This window comes from Typha angustifolia, chromosome 4 (genome assembly GCF_048772165.1).
Source record: "Typha angustifolia cultivar Huaian chromosome 4, ASM4877216v1, whole genome shotgun sequence".
NCBI lineage: Eukaryota > Viridiplantae > Streptophyta > Magnoliopsida > Poales > Typhaceae > Typha > Typha angustifolia.
In genome coordinates, this window is record NC_133242.1 from 3,354,442 (window position 1) to 3,373,292 (window position 18,851).

General features: G+C 36.1%; 2 protein-coding genes across 3 annotated transcripts; both read right to left on the reverse strand.

The window, feature by feature from the left end:
• Positions 1-3,509: 3,509 nt before the first annotated feature.
• On the reverse strand, positions 3,510-7,759 carry LOC140758951 (serine carboxypeptidase-like 7). Of its 2 annotated transcripts, none has more exons than XM_073095370.1 (14): positions 7,643-7,759; positions 6,845-6,990; positions 6,673-6,749; positions 6,458-6,580; positions 6,282-6,384; positions 6,145-6,182; positions 5,889-5,990; positions 5,739-5,822; positions 5,499-5,648; positions 4,884-4,955; positions 4,190-4,311; positions 3,993-4,106; positions 3,855-3,900; positions 3,510-3,740 (listed from the first exon to the last, which is right to left on the reverse strand). In XM_073095370.1, exons 1-14 carry the CDS (start codon positions 7,753-7,755, stop codon positions 3,657-3,659), a joined length of 1,374 nt encoding a protein of 457 aa, XP_072951471.1. In that variant the 5' UTR covers positions 7,756-7,759; the 3' UTR covers positions 3,510-3,656. The 2 variants fall into 2 exon arrangements, with proteins under 2 accessions (XP_072951471.1, XP_072951470.1); XM_073095369.1 differs by having other exon boundaries at positions 4,190-4,314.
• A 5,894-nt stretch (positions 7,760-13,653) lies between these two features.
• On the reverse strand, positions 13,654-17,582 carry LOC140758952 (UDP-arabinopyranose mutase 1). Its single transcript, XM_073095372.1, has 4 exons — positions 17,197-17,582; positions 14,654-14,904; positions 14,390-14,558; positions 13,654-14,257 (listed from the first exon to the last, which is right to left on the reverse strand). The coding sequence occupies exons 1-4, from the start codon at positions 17,518-17,520 to the stop codon at positions 13,913-13,915; spliced, it is 1,089 nt and encodes a 362-aa protein (XP_072951473.1). The 5' UTR covers positions 17,521-17,582; the 3' UTR covers positions 13,654-13,912.
• Positions 17,583-18,851: the final 1,269 nt, after the last annotated feature.

Below are 18,851 nucleotides of genomic sequence, written 5' to 3' on the forward strand. Positions count from 1 at the left end.
TTATTAGAGAAGTTTGCTTTTAATTTAATTTTATGTAATATTTAAACATTTTAGATTGCATTCAGCAAATGCAATTAGTAAATTAAAAAAGTAAAAGCAAATTATATAATTGCTCACAACTTAACTTTCTTCCTCCGTTATTCCCTCGAGCTTTGTGTGTCCCTCCTCCCCTTACCATCAGCATTCCTCTTCCTCTCCCTCTCCTCCGTCTTCCAGCGCAAGCTTAGAAGACCCTCCCTTCTCCTTTGTCCGATCCGAGTCCTCCACCGCGCATGACCTCGCTCGTTCTACGCAATCGTCCTCCACCTTCCTTGGCCACCCTCATCCTCTATCCAATCCGAGTCCACCACTGTTCATGACCTCGCCTATGCTACACAGCCGTCCTTGGCCACCCTCGCCCTATCGCCTGTGGCTACTCTCACCTTCATTGCCCATGGCTGCCCTCGCCTTTGGCCTCCTCGACTACCGTAGGCTAAAGCTCCTCCTCAAGGTCAACGGACGATGCTCCAGCACAGCCCCTCTATATCCTAGCCGGCTGCACGATGTTTCAATCCCCTCACCGATGCTTCCGACAATAAGGCAGGGGAAAGAGGAGGGGAAGTTATATTCAAATTGAATATAGTTATTCTAATTTAATTAAAGAAAATATAATTATATTTAAATCTCTATTAATTTGATTGATATATATAACAAGGGCATCTAGATCATTTTGGGAAAATATGATTGCCAGGTAAGAAAATATATATAACGACTGCGTAGAACGAGCGAGGTCATGCGCAGCGGAGGACTCAGATCAGACATAAGAGAAGGGAGGGTCTTCTATGCTTGCACTAGAAGACGGAGAGGGAGAGGAGGAGGAATGCTAAAATAAAACAATGGAGATATGTCAGAATAGAGCAGAACGATAAATATCCAATATTATGGCGGAAGAAGATGGCTATGGTTTAGAAGATTGAGATACTTCTATAACTATGACCTACTCTTAGAAAGATAAAGCGATTTAACCTCTACGATAAAAGATAGGGACAAAAATAATAGCTTAACTAAACTCACATTTCTTCAATAATTCCCTTTGATTAGAGTAAAAATTCTTAGCAGATCGGGTCAAATTATCCAATTTATTTGAAATTCAAATAATAAGATAAAGTTAACTAACTAACTAAATCAGCATTTGTTATTTTTGTTAGATTAATTTTTCGTTTCACCACAGATAGATTCTAAATTTGTAGAAGTTGTGAATACCAAAGTTGTAGATATGGAGGCCAATCTTATCCAATAGGAACATCTTTACGTCCTGACCTCCGATTTAGGTAAATCTAGAGCCATTATAACCCTAACTTATGAGATTACCACCATAAAAATTTTTATAATTTTTTTTATTCCGGATCATTCCAGATTTAATTCGTAATATAATTACACTTAAAACCGTGTGAACTATCGTTCTTTTTTATATACTTTTCAAAAAGTTTTTTTTTTCCAATCTCCTAAGCTACTGAAAATGTCTCACCCTTTGACATTGTAGACGGAAACGCTATAAATGTCAAAATACCCTCTCAGAAGATAAAAATATTTTGGTAAACAAAAATTTCTTGTGATCCATTCCACCGGAGAGTGATGGCATCCATTCCACCGGAGAAGTGGCGCTTGGCGTCGAAGACGTCGAGCTCGAACGAGTCGCCGCGGAGGTGAGAAGGCTTCTTGTGGAAGTTGGACATGGCTGGAATTGAACACCAACTGGATGAGAAGAAGACTCAAAGGAGAATACGGATTACTTTGCGAACTTTTTTTTGCTCAATTCCCCATGAAATACAAAGTGGAGTAGGCATGGTGGGAGGGAAAAGAGAGGAAAAAAAAGAGAGACATGTGTAAAGATTTAATCAGGACCATACATTACGCACATGCAAGGATATGAAAATAAAATATTGGAATAGGTTTAAAATATGAGAGAAGATTATAAATCTATTATGTTTGGTTGTGAAAATTATTCTGATTTCTTACAAATTATATCTCCTAATCTAAAGTAGAGTAATATAGTATTTGATTGTAAATTAGAATAGTAGTATAATAATTATATTTAATGTGATATAAAATTGATTAAATATATAAATATAAATTAAAATGTTCTCATTTTTTATAGGTATGCAATGGATAGTTGAGTAAGAAATGAGATGTGAGTAGTAAAAGTGAGGAGTTAGGTAGGACATTTGAGTGAAATTTTCTGGATTGAGTGAGAAAGTGAGATGGATAGATAGGGATGCAGAAATTTTGAATAGTAATTATTGAAATAATTTTAGTCAAACCATAGATAAAATTAGAATTGAGTTTATGTGTGAAATAAGATGCATAATAGTCAGAATAGTGTTTCTAATCTTTTGATGCTTAGTTGCAGAGGCATATTCCCTAATCTAGAATAGGAAAATTCTTAACAAAGAACCAAACGTGTGCATAGGTATTGGTTAGTAGTTACTAATTAAGGGTGCCCCGTGAAAGGAGGTGCTACCTTATATTGGTTGTAGGAAACAAAAAAAATAAAGAAATCACATTTGTTTGCACGTAGTGGCTTAGCTCGATTGGCTCGATAATATTATTATTCAGAAGACTAGTTGCATGATGGCTTAAGAGTATTAGCTCAGCAATGTATGGCTTAGAAGTTTGGTTGGACAGCAATTCTTTTGCAAATAAGTTGAATATGTTGATATTTATGTTATATATTTTGATGCCCAAGATTTGGAAGACAGATTTATTATCCAATCTACATATTCTTAAATAATTAAGAATAAATAAATAGATGACTTATTGTGGCAAAAGGTGGCATGAGTATACTTATACGTGACGTATAGGAGGTTACAGGTTCGAGTGCTTGTGACACAGAAATTATCTTTTTGTACTAAATTAAAATGGATTGAACTTGCTTCGACTCGCAATGGCTCATAGTTCGACTCATTTGTGACCCGTTTATTAAGAGGGTAAGCTCATATATCTAATTTTTATTTCAAGTAAGTAAATTTTCTTTTTTGCAAAATTAAAAGTAATTATTATCATCTTAAAAATACTGCATAAAATAATCTCAGGTAAATAAATATATTAGGAGATGCAAAATTAACCTGGAAGTAAATTTTAGGTCGTCAGATGTTGACTAACTAATTAGAAAATTGATTATAAGATGAAGAGGCTTAATTTAAAATTCGCTAATTAAATATCTATAACAAAAGGCATAAAATAATTTAATTTTGTTATGCAATTTTTTTATTTGATGTATTTAATGTTTGATATATTTTATTATTTAGTGTTAAATTTGAAAAATAATTTTATGTCATTATTGGAAGAATTTCATAACACTTACCAATTTTTTAAAATAGCAAACAAAAAAATATATTTATTGTATAATTCAAAATAACTGTAAAATAATTTAATGTTAGCTTATTTTGAAAATCTCGATAATATATTTTTAACTGTACTATACACTCAGTTTAAATAATGAGATTATAAAATAAAGAATACATAAAAAATTTAAAATATTAGCTTAAACTTTTAGAGGTCAAAATTGATATTTAAAAAAAAATGAATAATGATTTGGAGCACCAGAGGGCTGAAATATAGAGATTTAAAGTCACGTTGGAGATGCTCTTATTATAGTACATGAGAGCACTTGAAGATCACAAAGGCTTGAGAGATAGCCATCTACGAACCATAGCCAAACATTGCTTAGGACGGAACGCCGGAGCATCGTGACCCGCTCCCTGCATAGTAGCCCAGAAAGAGAAGAAGAAGAATTTCTTCAATTAAGACGTTCTTCATGCATATGTTATGTAATAAAACAAAAGAGGGCAAATGAAGCAAAATAACTTCTTCACCTTTACAGTGGCGAATGTCATATTGTTGGAATATGTTATAGTAAACCTGGGAAAACAAGGAGACGAACAAATTAGATGACCACTGCAGTTTTCACGGATAGAGAAGAGCAATGCTGCACATATAATATTGCATCGTACCCAGCACTTTGGCCTCCAGAACCCCAAGATCTCCAGTCATCTACAATGGAGAAGTTGAGGGATCTTACCCATGCCTGTGTTCCCAGAAACGGTACCACTAGGTCATGATCTCCGCTGGGTTGAAGAAGAACAGAAAAGATTTTAAGGAAAAGAGATAAAAATATTCCATAATAAAATAAGCCTGGTTATGGATTTACCTGTATACGAGAGCACGGTAGCCTCTGCTGGTAAGGTGATAGTGATATCTAACACTACTGGGAACGTCATATGTATAAGGTAAGTCATGGTTGCACCTTTGCCACTCTCTCACAGCAGCTCCCTGCTTTTCAACAATCAATACAATAAGTCTCGTATCCGGTAATGATGATGTAAAACAGGTTAATTAACTTCCACCCTTTAAGAGATATATTCATTCCATTCAATTTCTTACTCATAGACAAAGCTGGTTATCAAAGCAGTACATTGCCTCATGGAGGAACTAAACATTTTTCTGTCAGTAGCCAATCAAGTTCAACTAAGTGGGAGGCTTGAGTTTAGCCTGTATATCTCATAGATCCAATTAAATCAGAGGGCCAATTCTTTGGAATCAAGCACCCTTCTTCCTCCCAGTTTCCTCCTCAATTCTTTCTCTCTATGTTCACCCTAACACTCCAAGGAATCAAATGTTGAGCATATCACTCAAAAGTTTTCTGACTATTTGCTATAACAGCACTCTTTCGAGATGGCAAAGACCTTCTAGCTAGATGTGATGATTTGAAGGAGCTTGTACATGAATTTGGTACTATTTCTGTCCAATAGATTAATTGCCATTTCTATTTCGTTCTTTACTTATTCTCCTTCTCCTTCCCAATCTATTGCATTCTTTTTATATATCAAACTGGAAGAGTTTACCTTCTTAACGCCGAGAGCCTCTTTTGTGGACTGATTGTTTGCCCAGTAATAAGATAGCAAACGAACATAAGTCTGCAAGCAAAGTAACAAATATTAATAGCAAAATAGAGAATAAGGAAAACTATATATTTACATATACTTGTTAGGTCAGTTGAATATCAATAAATGGACATCCAATCTTACACATTTGAGCATTTTCTATGTTTTTAAGACAACTAGATACTTAAAACGCCAATGTGTTTGATTCCCTCTGCTATAGTTCGATTAAAAGAAAACTATAATTTAGTCATAAAAATATCTTGCCGAGATGACATGACATAATTTCAAGGTGCTCGTAAACTTGATTCCCTTCACAAATTGTTCTGGAAATGTAAATAACAATCACCTATTGAATCAATTAGTGGTATCAAATATATATATTTTATACCAACAACTAAAGGACCTAGCTCTCAAGAAAAATGATTATCTGCTTATATAACATATCATGACAAACTGATGTGGAACTCGTAGTCAGGTTGGCATTGTTAATTTCCAACTGAAATACTTGTTAGTCTGAAAAGGAATCCTGCTAAGACATCTGTACATGTAAAGGAGGGTTTGAAGAGATTGACTCACTTCACATTTAAAGGGAGGAGGTTCCGGTGGTTGAAGCAATTTCTTGTACTCCGCCTTTAAGGTCCTTCTTTCAGCCACACCATTTGGTTTAGGAGATAACCTAGGACATACAGGGTCCACTATAGAATCTATCTGAACTTTTGAAATATGCTACAAGAGAATGAAATAGTTTGATAAGATGTTTTTTTGACATAACAGGGAGTTGGTGAAAAAGAAAAAAGAAGAAGAAGATTTCCTAACCTTTTTAACAACATTAAGAACCTCAACACAAGGTGCACTATGAGGATCTTCATAATCTTCTCCTTCACAATGCTTCTTCGCCAACTACAAAATAAGAAAGGATGTGTTACAACAATTTGCAATATTGTTTGACATAAGGTGGTGCATCACCTCATATATTTGATCCGATATGATTCCAACACCATGAGCATATGGGACTCGATAATCCTTATCAAACTTGTCACCTGTTACAGGGTTGCCAACCAGATAACCCTGGAAGAAAGCACAGAACATTGGTTGAAAGAGAAAATATATCTCCTCTGTTGAGACATCAAGAAAATTACCTATACGATAAGCGAATCTATCGGTAATTACATATATAACATTATGGTAAATATACATAGATGTTCAGCGAATTACTTCTTACCTTGAGATTAAGAATTGGCTGTTTCCCATATTCAATACCTGGATGGATGTCCGAAGAGAAAACAATTACCATCATACTATCAAATCTATAAGCTTTTAGTAGTTGACATAAACAGACGTGATGAGTGCTAAAGCAACCTTGTGAAATATCGTGTGTAATCAACGGAACGACCTTCCCGGCGTATGAATCACCGGCAACGTAGAACGGATTGGAGAGGAATTGAGGGTGATCGATGAACCACTGCAATAAAATACAATAAAAATAAAATTCCCCGACCCGTTTAAGATTTAGACAAATTGGAGAGCATCCCTACCTTTATGATAAAATGATGGACTTGTGTAGAAGAAGATATATCCCCAACAATATAACCTTCAGGTGACGCCGAGAATGAGAAGCCAGTACCAACAGGCGAATCCAAAAAAATAATGTTTGCCACCTGAAAGCCATCAAGCGTCGTCGTCAGATCGATCATCGATTTAAAAATCAAGTGGAAGTGGAAGTGGAAGGCGATTGAGGAGCACAGCACACCTTGGTCCAAGAATGTGGGAAATATACCAATTCTGGTAAGCTCCCATTGTATTCGGCTTTCACAAACCTCAAAGGGCCTAATAAGTATGAAAAAAGGACAACCTTTTGGTGGTAATGTCGAGAAGAATTGAATCCAATTCGCATTAAATACGTTGAAAAAGTAATTAGCTACCTATTTCGAAAATAAGACCATTAAATGAGGAGCATCCGGGGCCACCGGAGAGCCAGAGGAGGACGGGGTCGTCGCTGGGCTTCCTCTCCGACTTTATGAAGTAGTAGAACAACTCCACGCCCTTTTCTTCGTCTACACTCACATACCTACAATACGTATAATTTATTATACACCCATTCTAGCTTTCAATGCTAGAAATAAGATTCAGATATAATATTGTGATGGGATTTCACTCACACTTATATATACATACATTCTCTGAAAAGTTTAAATAAAATTATTCAAATATTAATTTTTGAATCAATGAAGAGTTTAATTTAAATTCAAAATTACGTAGACTCTCTTTAAACTTTTGCCAATTTTTTTTATATACATCTGAATATATTTTAGTAACCCCTTCTTGACACCGATGAAGGAAAATTTAATATAAAAAAAAACCTCATCTACATTAGTTTTTCTCTCTCTTAAGGACATAAATATCACTAATCTACTCAGAAAAAATTTAGAAGGTATATATAAAAATAAGCGAAATAGTTCAAAAAATTTAAATGAAATTATCTTTTATATTTATATACATCTCTCTCAGGATTCAAATCAGGGAAATACTTCACTACATCTCCAATCGTGAAAATATATTGAGTATAATAGCAGGTAAGAACTGATTTATATTCCCATTAGTCTATTTGAGCTGAATACTAACTATGCCATAAATGAGGTGTGTCGAAGTAATTAGTACAAAATTTCTTTTGATCAACAGCTATATTTGCATGGAAGGAGGGAGGTCTAGATATCGCTCACCCAGTTTCTAAGTAGAATGGTAGGCGTCCATGGAAGCCTGGAAGATGGGTGATGATCACCGACGACGAAAGAGAAGAGAGACTAAAGAATAGTAGCACAAGTAGAGGAAGCATTGGGGATAAGCATTGCAAATTGAAATACAATATTGTAGATCTTTTTATAGATGGCCATGCCACTTACTTACCTACTTTCATTTAATTAAAATAATAGCTTACACCTAAATTGTTGCTATTTCTTAATTGAGATTTATAATTTAGATATAATAGCTAAATTTAATTTAATACCTAGGTTAAATTAACTATACTAATAACATTATAAAAATATCCTAGCTAAATAATACTTATCTAACCTATTCTAACTCAACCTAATCCAAATATTATCAACCAATACTAAGAGTAAAATACTTTTAATTAATAAAATATTCTCTGCTGTTTGTTCAAATCTAACCTGAGATGCTTTGTGCACACATTTATTAAATCATAAGGCTTGATTTACAAAGAGTAAAATTATAATGTATATACCGCAATGTCTTTAAAGGACCGGGTGCTACATACAATAAATTCATCCTAGGATATTATTTGATGAGCTATACAGCTTATTTATCTATATATTTTAGAGGGAAAAATGAAAGACATTTTTATTTACCAAAATATTTTAATCTTCTCATAGGGTATTTTGATATTTATAGGGTTTTTTTTGTATACAACATCAGAAAAGGTGAGATATTTTTAATAGCTCCGGAGGCTTTTTGAAAGTATATAAAAAAGAATGATAGTTCACGGGTTTTAAGTGTAATTATCCTTTTATTGTTCACTAATTTTTTTGGCAATAATTTTGTTTGTCGTTTTGTGATTTCGCAGACTTATTGTGGGCAAATTGGCCACTTGCTCTCCTTGTTTTTAGTTAAATAAGTTTGAGAATTTATTACAGATTTCATCGTGTAGGTGTAGAGGTAGCTTAAAATACTTTCATCGTGTGGACAATGCGAAGATCTGACCCAACGAGTTAAGTTGGGGTAAGTTAGTTATTTAGTTTTATTTTATTATTTTAAATTTTAAATAAATTGAATAATTTGCATATGGATTCGATATGTTATGAATCTTATTTTTATAAATAGGGGGTTGACATATGTTGATAACTATCATTGAATTGAATAAATCTGAGTTTAACCAAATTATTATTTTCGTCCTTATCTTTTATCGTAATAGTTAAATCGCTTTGTTCTTTTAGGAGTAGATTATAGTCGTAAAAATATCTCAACTTTTTAAACCCTAGTCATCTTCCTCCTCCAGCAACCACCCTACCCCACAGCCGTCCGTCACCCTCCGATGATCGCCGCAATATTGAATATTTACCATTCTACCCTCTCTAACCTATCTCCACTATTTTATTTTTACTTTTCATCCCAACCTCCGATTTAGGTAAAATTAGAGCCATTAGAACTTTAACTCGTGAGCCTACCTCCATATAAGCTTTTATAATTTTCTTACGTCCAAATCAGTCTGGTTCATAACATTGGCATTAGAGCCGATATTCTTCAAAAAATGGTTAACACGTGATCCAATACCAACGATGAGGGATCGACCATGGATGTCTAGGACCTCATCTTTGTTCATATGGGAGTTTATCTGGCGGCCCCCCACCACCACCACAGTCGACGACGAGCCACCGATGTGGGCGAAGGCCATTTTTAAAGATTTTTCTAACAATTTCACTAAATCCATTACGGAGAGCGCCGAGAGGATGGACAAGGCTATTCAAGCCTTGGCGACAGCCCTCCTGACCTAGCACGGCCACTTTGCGCTGCCAGCACCGCCGGCCATGGCATGACCAGGCCAGCCGCAACCACCATTACCAACCCATGAGGGAAGGGATAAGCCGGCCCAAACTACGGCCTCAACCCCTCCTCCAGCAGTGGTGGGGACTCCTCCAGCCTTGCAGACCTTCCTAGACGCCGTTGCCACGCCGAAACCACCTGCAAGGTCATCTTCCCCACCCGCGGTGGGAGCTAGGGCCGAAAACCCTAGCTTCCCACCGGCGGCCATCCAGATGCTCCCGGCTGTTGCTGCCATGTCTGGTCCCTTCCACGAGACCCCCACACCTGAGCCTAGGCCACCGTTCGCGCCAACACCGGCTGGAAGACCGCCAACGATGGCAGTTTATGCTACAGCAAACCCATGGCTGGTGGCCACGGGTCCAACACTCCCATGACCACCAGCAGCCATGGCTGGCTTCCTCAAGCTAATTGCCACCACTACGAGAAGCTATCCCTACATCGGGGTGGCTACATCGTGGCTTTCCGCCGCCACTAGCTGGTCTGACTCGGCCCTGAAGAGTACCTTTATTAGTGGGCTCAAGCCTAACATTTAGGCTGAGGTCAAGGCTTTGAGGCCCACTACTTCTGACGAGGCCTTCTTCTTAGCTGTTCTAATGGAGGCCAAGTTAGATCAACTAAACCAAATCCGCAAGGAGAAGAGAAGAAAGATAGCACAAGCCCACGACCCACTAGAGACGACATCTGCTCTGACTCAGCTTGCACTAATGGCTCAACCTAACCGACAGATGATAACATGCCACTTTGTACCCAACGACTTGGAAGAGTGTCAAAGAAAATGCTTGTATTTTTTTTTTTGTGATGATCGATTTATCTCCGGTCATAAATGCAAGCGCGAGCCAGCCGACGTCATGCTCCTAAGCGGACTCAAGGAAGACAAACCTTAATTTACTAATTAACACAACAAGTTGTATGAGTATAAGGACATGAGAGACTAGTCATTTTGAGGACAAGGTGTTGGAAGTGTGGTGAATTGTTACGATCCGACCACATGAGTTAAGTCGAGTCAAGTTAGTTACTTAGCTTTATCTTATTATTTTAAAGAATGCATGGATAATTTAGATACTTATAAATTATTTCATATACTATAACAGAGTATTTCTTTGCTTGTATAGTTTAAATTAAACAGAGGGTGTTAAATAAGAATTATAAGAAAAAAGCAGGGATTGGGTTATAAAAATATTAAAGACAGTGTGTGAATTATAAAATAGATAAAATGTAAGGTATACTTTATAAAATTTTCTTAATTATATATATGTGAGATGCAACACAATGTTCGATGAAAGACGACCTAAATAAAAAAATCTAGATGGACTTCTTAGCCTACCAGCTCGAACCAATAATAAAAGTTTGCATGCATGCATTTGGCTTTATACGATGCAGCCACTCATGCTCTGGAAATTAAAAATCGTAGTACATCAATGCAAGTAGCATTTTTTATTTTAGTTTTCAGGAGAAGAAATGGAATGCAAGTAGCAAAATTATAGGCCTGGAATTGTTCAAACTTTGAGGAGCTCCATACTTTATATTGTATGGAGATTGTCTAATTTTAGGGAACATCGAGGCATTTGAATAAATTGTCTCACTTGTATTTAATAGATGCGAGATGTGCTGTAAATCTAACTGTGGATATCGTCGTTATCTTACACCAAAGTTAGTGGGAATATATATATATATATATATATATATATATATATAATATATCGAGACAACAATGATACATCTAATAAGATGGACAAAAGTGGCTAGATTCTTTACGACTTTGAGTAAGATAGATATAGTTTAGCTCAAACTCGATTTGGTATATAACTCCAAAAACAGATTAGTAGGCAAGAACCAACAAATCTACAAGTAGCTCAAAGCTTGAATATTATCTTTTGTTTTCCATTATTTTAGTGAGGTTAATCGATTTTCTAATTAGTTAGTCAACATCTGACGACCTAAAATTTGCTTCCAGGTTAATTTTGCATCTCCTAAGTTATTTATTTACCTGAGATTATTTATGCAGTCTTTTTAAGATGATACAAAAATTAGATATATGAGCTTACTTACCCTCTTAATAAATGAGTCGAACTACGAGCCATAACAGGTCAAAGCAGGTTCGATCCATTTTAATTTAGTACAAAAAGATAATTTCTATCACAAGCACTCTGCCACAATAAGTCACCTATTTATTTATTTTTAATTATTTAAGAGTGTGTAGATTGGATAACAAATCTGTCTTCCAAATCTTGGGCATCAAAATATATAACATAAGGATTGACATATTCAACTTATTTGCAAAAGAATTGCTGTCCAACAAAACTTCTAAGCCATATATAGTCTTCTGAATAATAGTATTATCGAGCCAATCGAGCTAAGCCACTGCGTGCAAACAAATGTGATTTCGTTTTTCTTCTTTTTCCTACAACCAATATGGGGTAACACCTCCTTTCGCGGGGCACCCTTAATTAGTAACTACTAACTAATACCTATGCATCCGTTTGGTTCTTTGTTAAGAATTTTCCTATTCTAGATTAGGGAATATGCCTCTGCAACTAAGCATCAAAAGATTAGAAACACTATTCTGACTATTATGCATCTTATTTCACACATAAACTCAATTCTAATTTTATCAATGATTTGACTAAAATTATTTCAATAATTACTATTCAAAATTTCTGCATCCCTATCTATCCATCTCACTTTCTCACTCAATCCAGAAAATTTCACTCAAATGTCCTACCTAACTCCTCACTTTTACTACTCACATCTCATTTCTTACTCAACTATCCATTGCATACCTATAAAAAATGAGAACATTTTAATTTATATTTACATATTTAATTAATTTTATATCACATTAAATATAATTATTATACTACTATTCTAATTTACAATCAAATACTATATTACTCTACTTTAGATTAGGAGATATAATTTGTAAGAAATCAGAATAATTTTCACAACCAAACATGACAATAGATTTATAATCTTCTCTCATATTTTAAACCTATTCCAATATTTTATTTTCATATCCTTGCATGTGCGTAATGTATGGTCCTGATTAAATCTTTACACATGTCTCTCTTTTTTTTCCTCTCTTTTCCCTCCCACCATGCCTACTCCACTTTGTATTTCATGGGGAATTGAGCAAAAAAAAGTTCGCAAAGTAATCCGTATTCTCCTTTGAGTCTTCTTCTCATCCAGTTGGTGTTCAATTCCAGCCATGTCCAACTTCCACGAGAAGCCTTCTCACCTCCGCGGCGACTCGTTCGAGCTCGACGTCTTCGACGCCAAGCGCTACTTCTCCGGTGGAATGGATGCCATCACTCTCCTTGGCAACCCTCTCGAATCCATGAGAGAGCAAAGAGAAGAAGAAGGCAACGTTATAGAGATAGACAGGAGCTCGGAGGTGCCCAAAACAAAGGGTAGAGAAAGAGAGAAGAAGAAATGGAAGAAGCCCAACTCGCCTGGTGTGAAGTTCGTTAATATCCTCAACTCTTTCTTTCATCAGGCAGGTTCGAGGAGGAAGCTAAAGAGGAGTTTTAGGATCATTGAGGAATCCACCAAGTCCGTCTGTTCTTATGGAAGTAATAGTAGTGGATTTGTTGCACAAAAGGAGAAGAGTGAGGAATCGAGTGTGGAGAACAAGTGGGTACTTAATAGATTTAGTGATGGGTATGTGAAGAAAGATTGGATCTTGGAGAGGATAAGGAGAAGAGGAGGAGATGGTGATGAGGCATGGGAGAGTGACTGCAGCTCAGATTTATTTGAGCTGAAGAACTGTGATCTTGTCAACTAGTTTTGTCTCTTAATTTTTCTTTTTTCTCATCCTTTGATCTTGTTGAGTAATTGACCTTTTCGTATTGAATTGTGTGTTGTTTTAAATGTAAGTTGCAAACTTGATGATTCATACTGGTTGCACTCTTGGTATATTTTCATGTGTTTGCATATGATGAAATCAATTTATCACTAAAGATTACTTAAAGAGCAATGAGAATTCTAGGATGCCCCAGAAACAAGGGGACAAATGAACAACCATGGTTTTGAGCAAAAATGTGTTGTCATTTATAATGTCAAGTTGCCTTACAGCACTTACTGCACCCAGTAGAAGGACAAACTCAAGAGTTTTGTTCATGATGTATAGGAAATTCAAGAATTAGCTAATATCCATTTAAAAAGCTGACTAAAAATCTACGGAATTGGACACCCAGTTATTTGCTAGATTTCCAAAACACCCATAAGATAATTATTGCCAACATGAAGTATGAAATAAATATTACAAAATGACACAACATAAAGCATCCCAAGCTTCATAAAGAAGCATAGAGCATAACAAGAAATTTCTTCTGGAAAAAAGAGATACAGTTTTATCTAAGTTTATATCTAAGGTGCTCAAGTCCAACAAAAGCAAAATAGTAGGGAGACTCTCCTAAATGACCACAACGCCTATTCTATTTTCCCTTGGCTGAGCCATTAGGCACTTCAGATGCAGCTCCAGCTGGGTTGAGCTCATCCCAAGCCTCAATCCATGTCACCATGGCATCTGCAAGCTTTGTAAAGTAGGGGTCGACCTTCCCGAGCTTTTCTCGGACCTGCTCTGACAGCGAAATGTAGCACTTCTGAACAGTGGTGCACTCCTTCGAGAGGACAGCGGATTGGAAGAAGGGGATTATTTCCTCTTGCCAGAAGATCCCCTTATATTCCTTTTTCAGGTTCACGAAAGGGTTGCTTGCCTTGCTGTGCCAGATATAGGGTAAGCCAGTCTTGACTCCCAATCCCAGATGGTCACAGATGACCTGCATCATTTCATCAATTAGAACTTGGAAAAATACCATCAACCAGCAACTCCTATAAAATAAATCAAGGATCTTCCCGATATGCATATAAGGTAGATAGACATATAGAACAAGAGATTAAAAAAGAGTGACCTTCATGCACCATCCGGCCCACATGTCATCATAACGCCCGATAGGCTGGCCATCTCCCATAAGTCCGAAGTACATTGCAGGGCCGATCAGCTCACGGTCGAAAGCGAGATTCATACCGCACATTGGAAATAAGGTTCCCTTTGGCACAGTAAGAACAGCATCAACATACCTGATAGGATATGCAAGTGATCAACTTATCATGTTTATCAATTTAGAAAAGCAGATTAGTCACTGTGGAGACACCAACTTCACATGATTATGAACCTGGTGTTTCTTTCACGAGGCTTGACAAGCTGGGTGGGAGCATCATAATCAGGAATGTTGAGCCAAAGGCCATGGGAAACAGCTGTTGGAGCACCTTCTCGGAGGCTGAAAGGATATCCACGTACAAAGTCGGCACCTTCTCTGTATGGGTCATACAGAGTGTTAAAGAAGTGGGGCGTAGAAGGGCTGAGGAGGTTCTTTATATGCTGCTCAAGAGCATTGATATCTTTGCCAGATGGATCCTTTGCAACCTATTTGAAAAACAGAACAAAATACAGTTGTCTACCTCAGAAAAGCAGAAATAAGTCAATAAGATTGAAATCAGCAAGCCAAGATTAGCAGCTTCTTACGTTCAGGGGGATAGAACTTATTTATTGCATCAGAAAAGAGCATAACCAATCATTACATAAAAAAAGCATGCATTCCAAATGCAATCACTCCAAGGAAATGAACAATCTCTGGACCATGTGGGTGACCATGAACTGGCAGATGCAAGGATGGAGTGGTCACAGATGCATAATCGCAGTGATAGCAGAAGCATTAGTCAATGGCATTAGAATTTTTAGGTTGCTAGATCTAGAATTTAGAAAGATTTACAGCTCAAGCCCATGTGGTCATGCAACCCCAGACATGTGGTTTGTTCAGCTGGCGCACATGATAATAACAATGAAAATCTGATTTAAATTTTGAGAAAGGTGATGACTCCATCTTTTGTACACATAAAGTAAGAGATGAACAGAGTGACATTAATAGAAGTTCCCAAAGTCAAAGGAGAAAAGAAAATATCTAAAGATTTTAACGAAAGGGGGTCACGATTTTAGGAGTATGTAAATTTCCACATGTATGCACGTCTACCCTGAAATAAATATGTATATGTATATGTACATAGCCGCTATATATTAGATATACCGTTGCAACATATACTATTCACTCAAAATCAGATTTGGATTTGGAGGATGCTAAAAATCATCTCAGGACATTCTAACCAATGGTACAATTTTTGAGATCCATAACAATCTAAATCGCATTCAGATCTCATAATCAACTGGATAATCCAGATCTGATCACAACACTACTCTCGTAAGCATATAAGACCAAGACAGCCTTAATGCATATGCTTAAAATCTCTATGATCTAGCCACTATCTTCACAAGAGCAGTTTGGAGCATTTTAGTTACAAAGTTTGTAAACATAAATGACAGATCTCTGATCCTAGACACTTTTGAAGACAAAATTAACAAGCTGACACTGACTGAAATTCATAATAGATAACTATAATCATCTTGACAAGAATTGAGCCCAAAAGCTAACAGAATAAATTATGATAATTGATAACAACCTATGTTGTGGTTTTATCTCCAATTTCCAAATATTTGAAAGTGGCATAATGAAATTGAGATATGATGAGATGGATCCAGATTAAGATAAATTGATGACAGTTTAATAAGATCATCTACAGGCAATTTGAGTGAGTTACAAATAATAGGGCCAAGAAATACAATTAACCACACTTAGATCAAAGACTAGTAAATAGAACGAAGAAATGAAACTGCATAGCTCGACCATCTCCTAAAGGTTTACAAAGTTAAAGGTCAGAGCACTATGGAAAAGCACAGTAACTAGGACGCAAAAAGGAAAAGCGAAAGGATAAAGAACAAAGATGTGCACTTGACAACAGCTTCTAAAAGCTCTTTGTATATCAATTATCACACACAAAATAAAAAGCAGAGACACAATATCAAGTATTTGTAGTGCAAAAATAACACAAAAATCAAATGTTTACATAAAGAAAGCACATCACTCCTGCATCACTCTTATAGTAGGCAAGAAATAACCAGTAACTAAGAAAAGGCAAAATTCTCAATCTTCTTCCAGATGTGTTAAGGCACATGCAACAATTTTAAATGGTTGATTCACAAAACAAGGTTAAAAAATTCTCATCATTGTCAATGTGTAAGCAGAAATTAAAAAGGAACAATAATAGATCTAAGATGGATAGGCAAACATTACAATAAGTTCATAAAAATTCCAGTGACCCAATAACAGAAGCTTCTGAAAAACACAAGGAGACCATCCAGCTCTCACAAAATAAATAAGAAAATAGAAATAAAAGAGGAAAAGAATACACCCATTGAGAAATCCTCGTCAAAATCGACACTTTTTCTAAAACAAATAACACGTCACTCACAAGATCCCTCCTTTCTCTCACTTCCACGACCCATTCCTGCTCAAATCTGAAACCAGATCCGCAATTCCCTCAACTTCCAGAACAAAAGAAAAGGGAAAAAGACAATAATTACAACTACATGACGCTTACCCTTATCACAAAAATGAGGAATAAGAATTTAAAAAAGAAGAAGAAAGACTCGGGACACATACTCAAAAGCACCGTGATTTCCAAACCAAATTAAAACTACTACTAAGAATTTTATCGACCTACAACTAAGATCGCTCCTTTCCCCCAAATCCAAACCCCATTCCCTTCTATAACCAAAACCCAGATCCAAAATTCCACCAACACAAAAGGTAAAAGAACCACTCACGAAGCAGTCGTCGTCGATCGTGTAGACGTACTTCTTCTTCGACACCATGTATCCAAAGCACCGGCAAGCGGAGTCCTTGAAGGAGATGCACGACGCCTTGGGCCCCAAAATACGGTTGATATCGTTGCGGTTGTAGAGCTCATAGTCGAAGCCCTCGGGGACCTTGATGGTCTTGCTCGGATCGCCATCCTGCACTATGATCAAGTGGTAGTTCTGGAAGAATGGCCTCCACATCTCCAAGAAATCCAAGTTTCGGATCGTCGGGATCACGATATCCAGCTCATCTTTCAGCAATGGAGTACTCGGAACCGATCCCCCCGCCATTGTTAAGCTTCGATCCAACGAGAGAAGAGAGCAGAGGAAAGGAGAGGAGCGCTTCGATCTGGGGGGAAGAAGGGGTGACTTTATTGAATTGGAGGTCACGTGTTAGTACGTGCTGAAATTGCGGATCCGGATTCACTGCGATTGGATCCGGTTCTCACAAATCTAGCATAATAACTTTATTACCATATGAATGATAATTATTCATCCCAATTCCCAAGTTTTATCTAAGGAAATTGCTTTTCATCTTATATTTTTGTTATTTCTAAATCAAACCTTATAATTTATTGAATACCTGTAAAAAATACTATAATTTTAGATTCGTTAGTTAAACTTAACTAGATCTTTAGATTAAATTAACTATGATAAGAAAATTATAAAAGTACTATAAACTAAGTTATGCTAATAATATTTTAGTTATTTTAAAAATAAAAATATTTAAATTATTTTAAAAATAAAATATCTCTACTTAACGAAATATTCTTACGTAGTTTCTGTAGATATTTACTAAATCATATAGTTTGATAGTAGAATAAAATATAAATCATAATTTTATTAAAAGGCAAGGTGTTATATGCAATTTCTCTTTATTTTTATTACGTCATTTACCGTCATAAATAAAAGGCCAACATTTGGGAGTAGACGAGGTGCTTCTGCTTCACGACGCTCTTCTGTCTGGCTGTCAGCAATTGGGGATGCAACGATTCTGCTGCAGTTCGTTGTACAATAATGAATCGGTGCTTCTTTTGGGCTTTCCCACAAACAACTTATGTGCAGCTGTTTTTGTTGTTATCTTTTGCTACCGAGTGGGGTAGAAGATTCAATAATGAACCTTAGATATAAATAAAATAATCATGAGGTTTATATACGACTAATCTCATAGGGAGTTAGGCTCTCTAATCTGACTATCTGATGACTTACTTATAAATCTCTTTGGGATTGAATTGGAATTCTTAAGTCAACTTTCTCCTCTCCGATCTAATTTTTTTTTTCCAACTCAGGTTATGCTTCGTGGTGGAATTATTAGAGAAATAAAAGGTGCATCCAGATGCATGTGGGACCCTTCTCTCATGTGGCACTCTGTCTATTAGTCTATATTTATTAGGGTAAATTATATTTTACTTCAGTTTTATCTTTATGATTCGCACTAAATTATAACTATTAGTCAACCATAAATAGAGATATAAAAAGATTGTTATCCCTGCAAATATATATTCCTATCTGAGATTGTGAAGAATAGTTTAGTTAGTTAGTAATTTTCTTTTTCTTCTGAGAAAATTGAGCTCGGTCTTAGTCATATTTATTCATAATAAAATGAAAAAGAGGATGAGAGG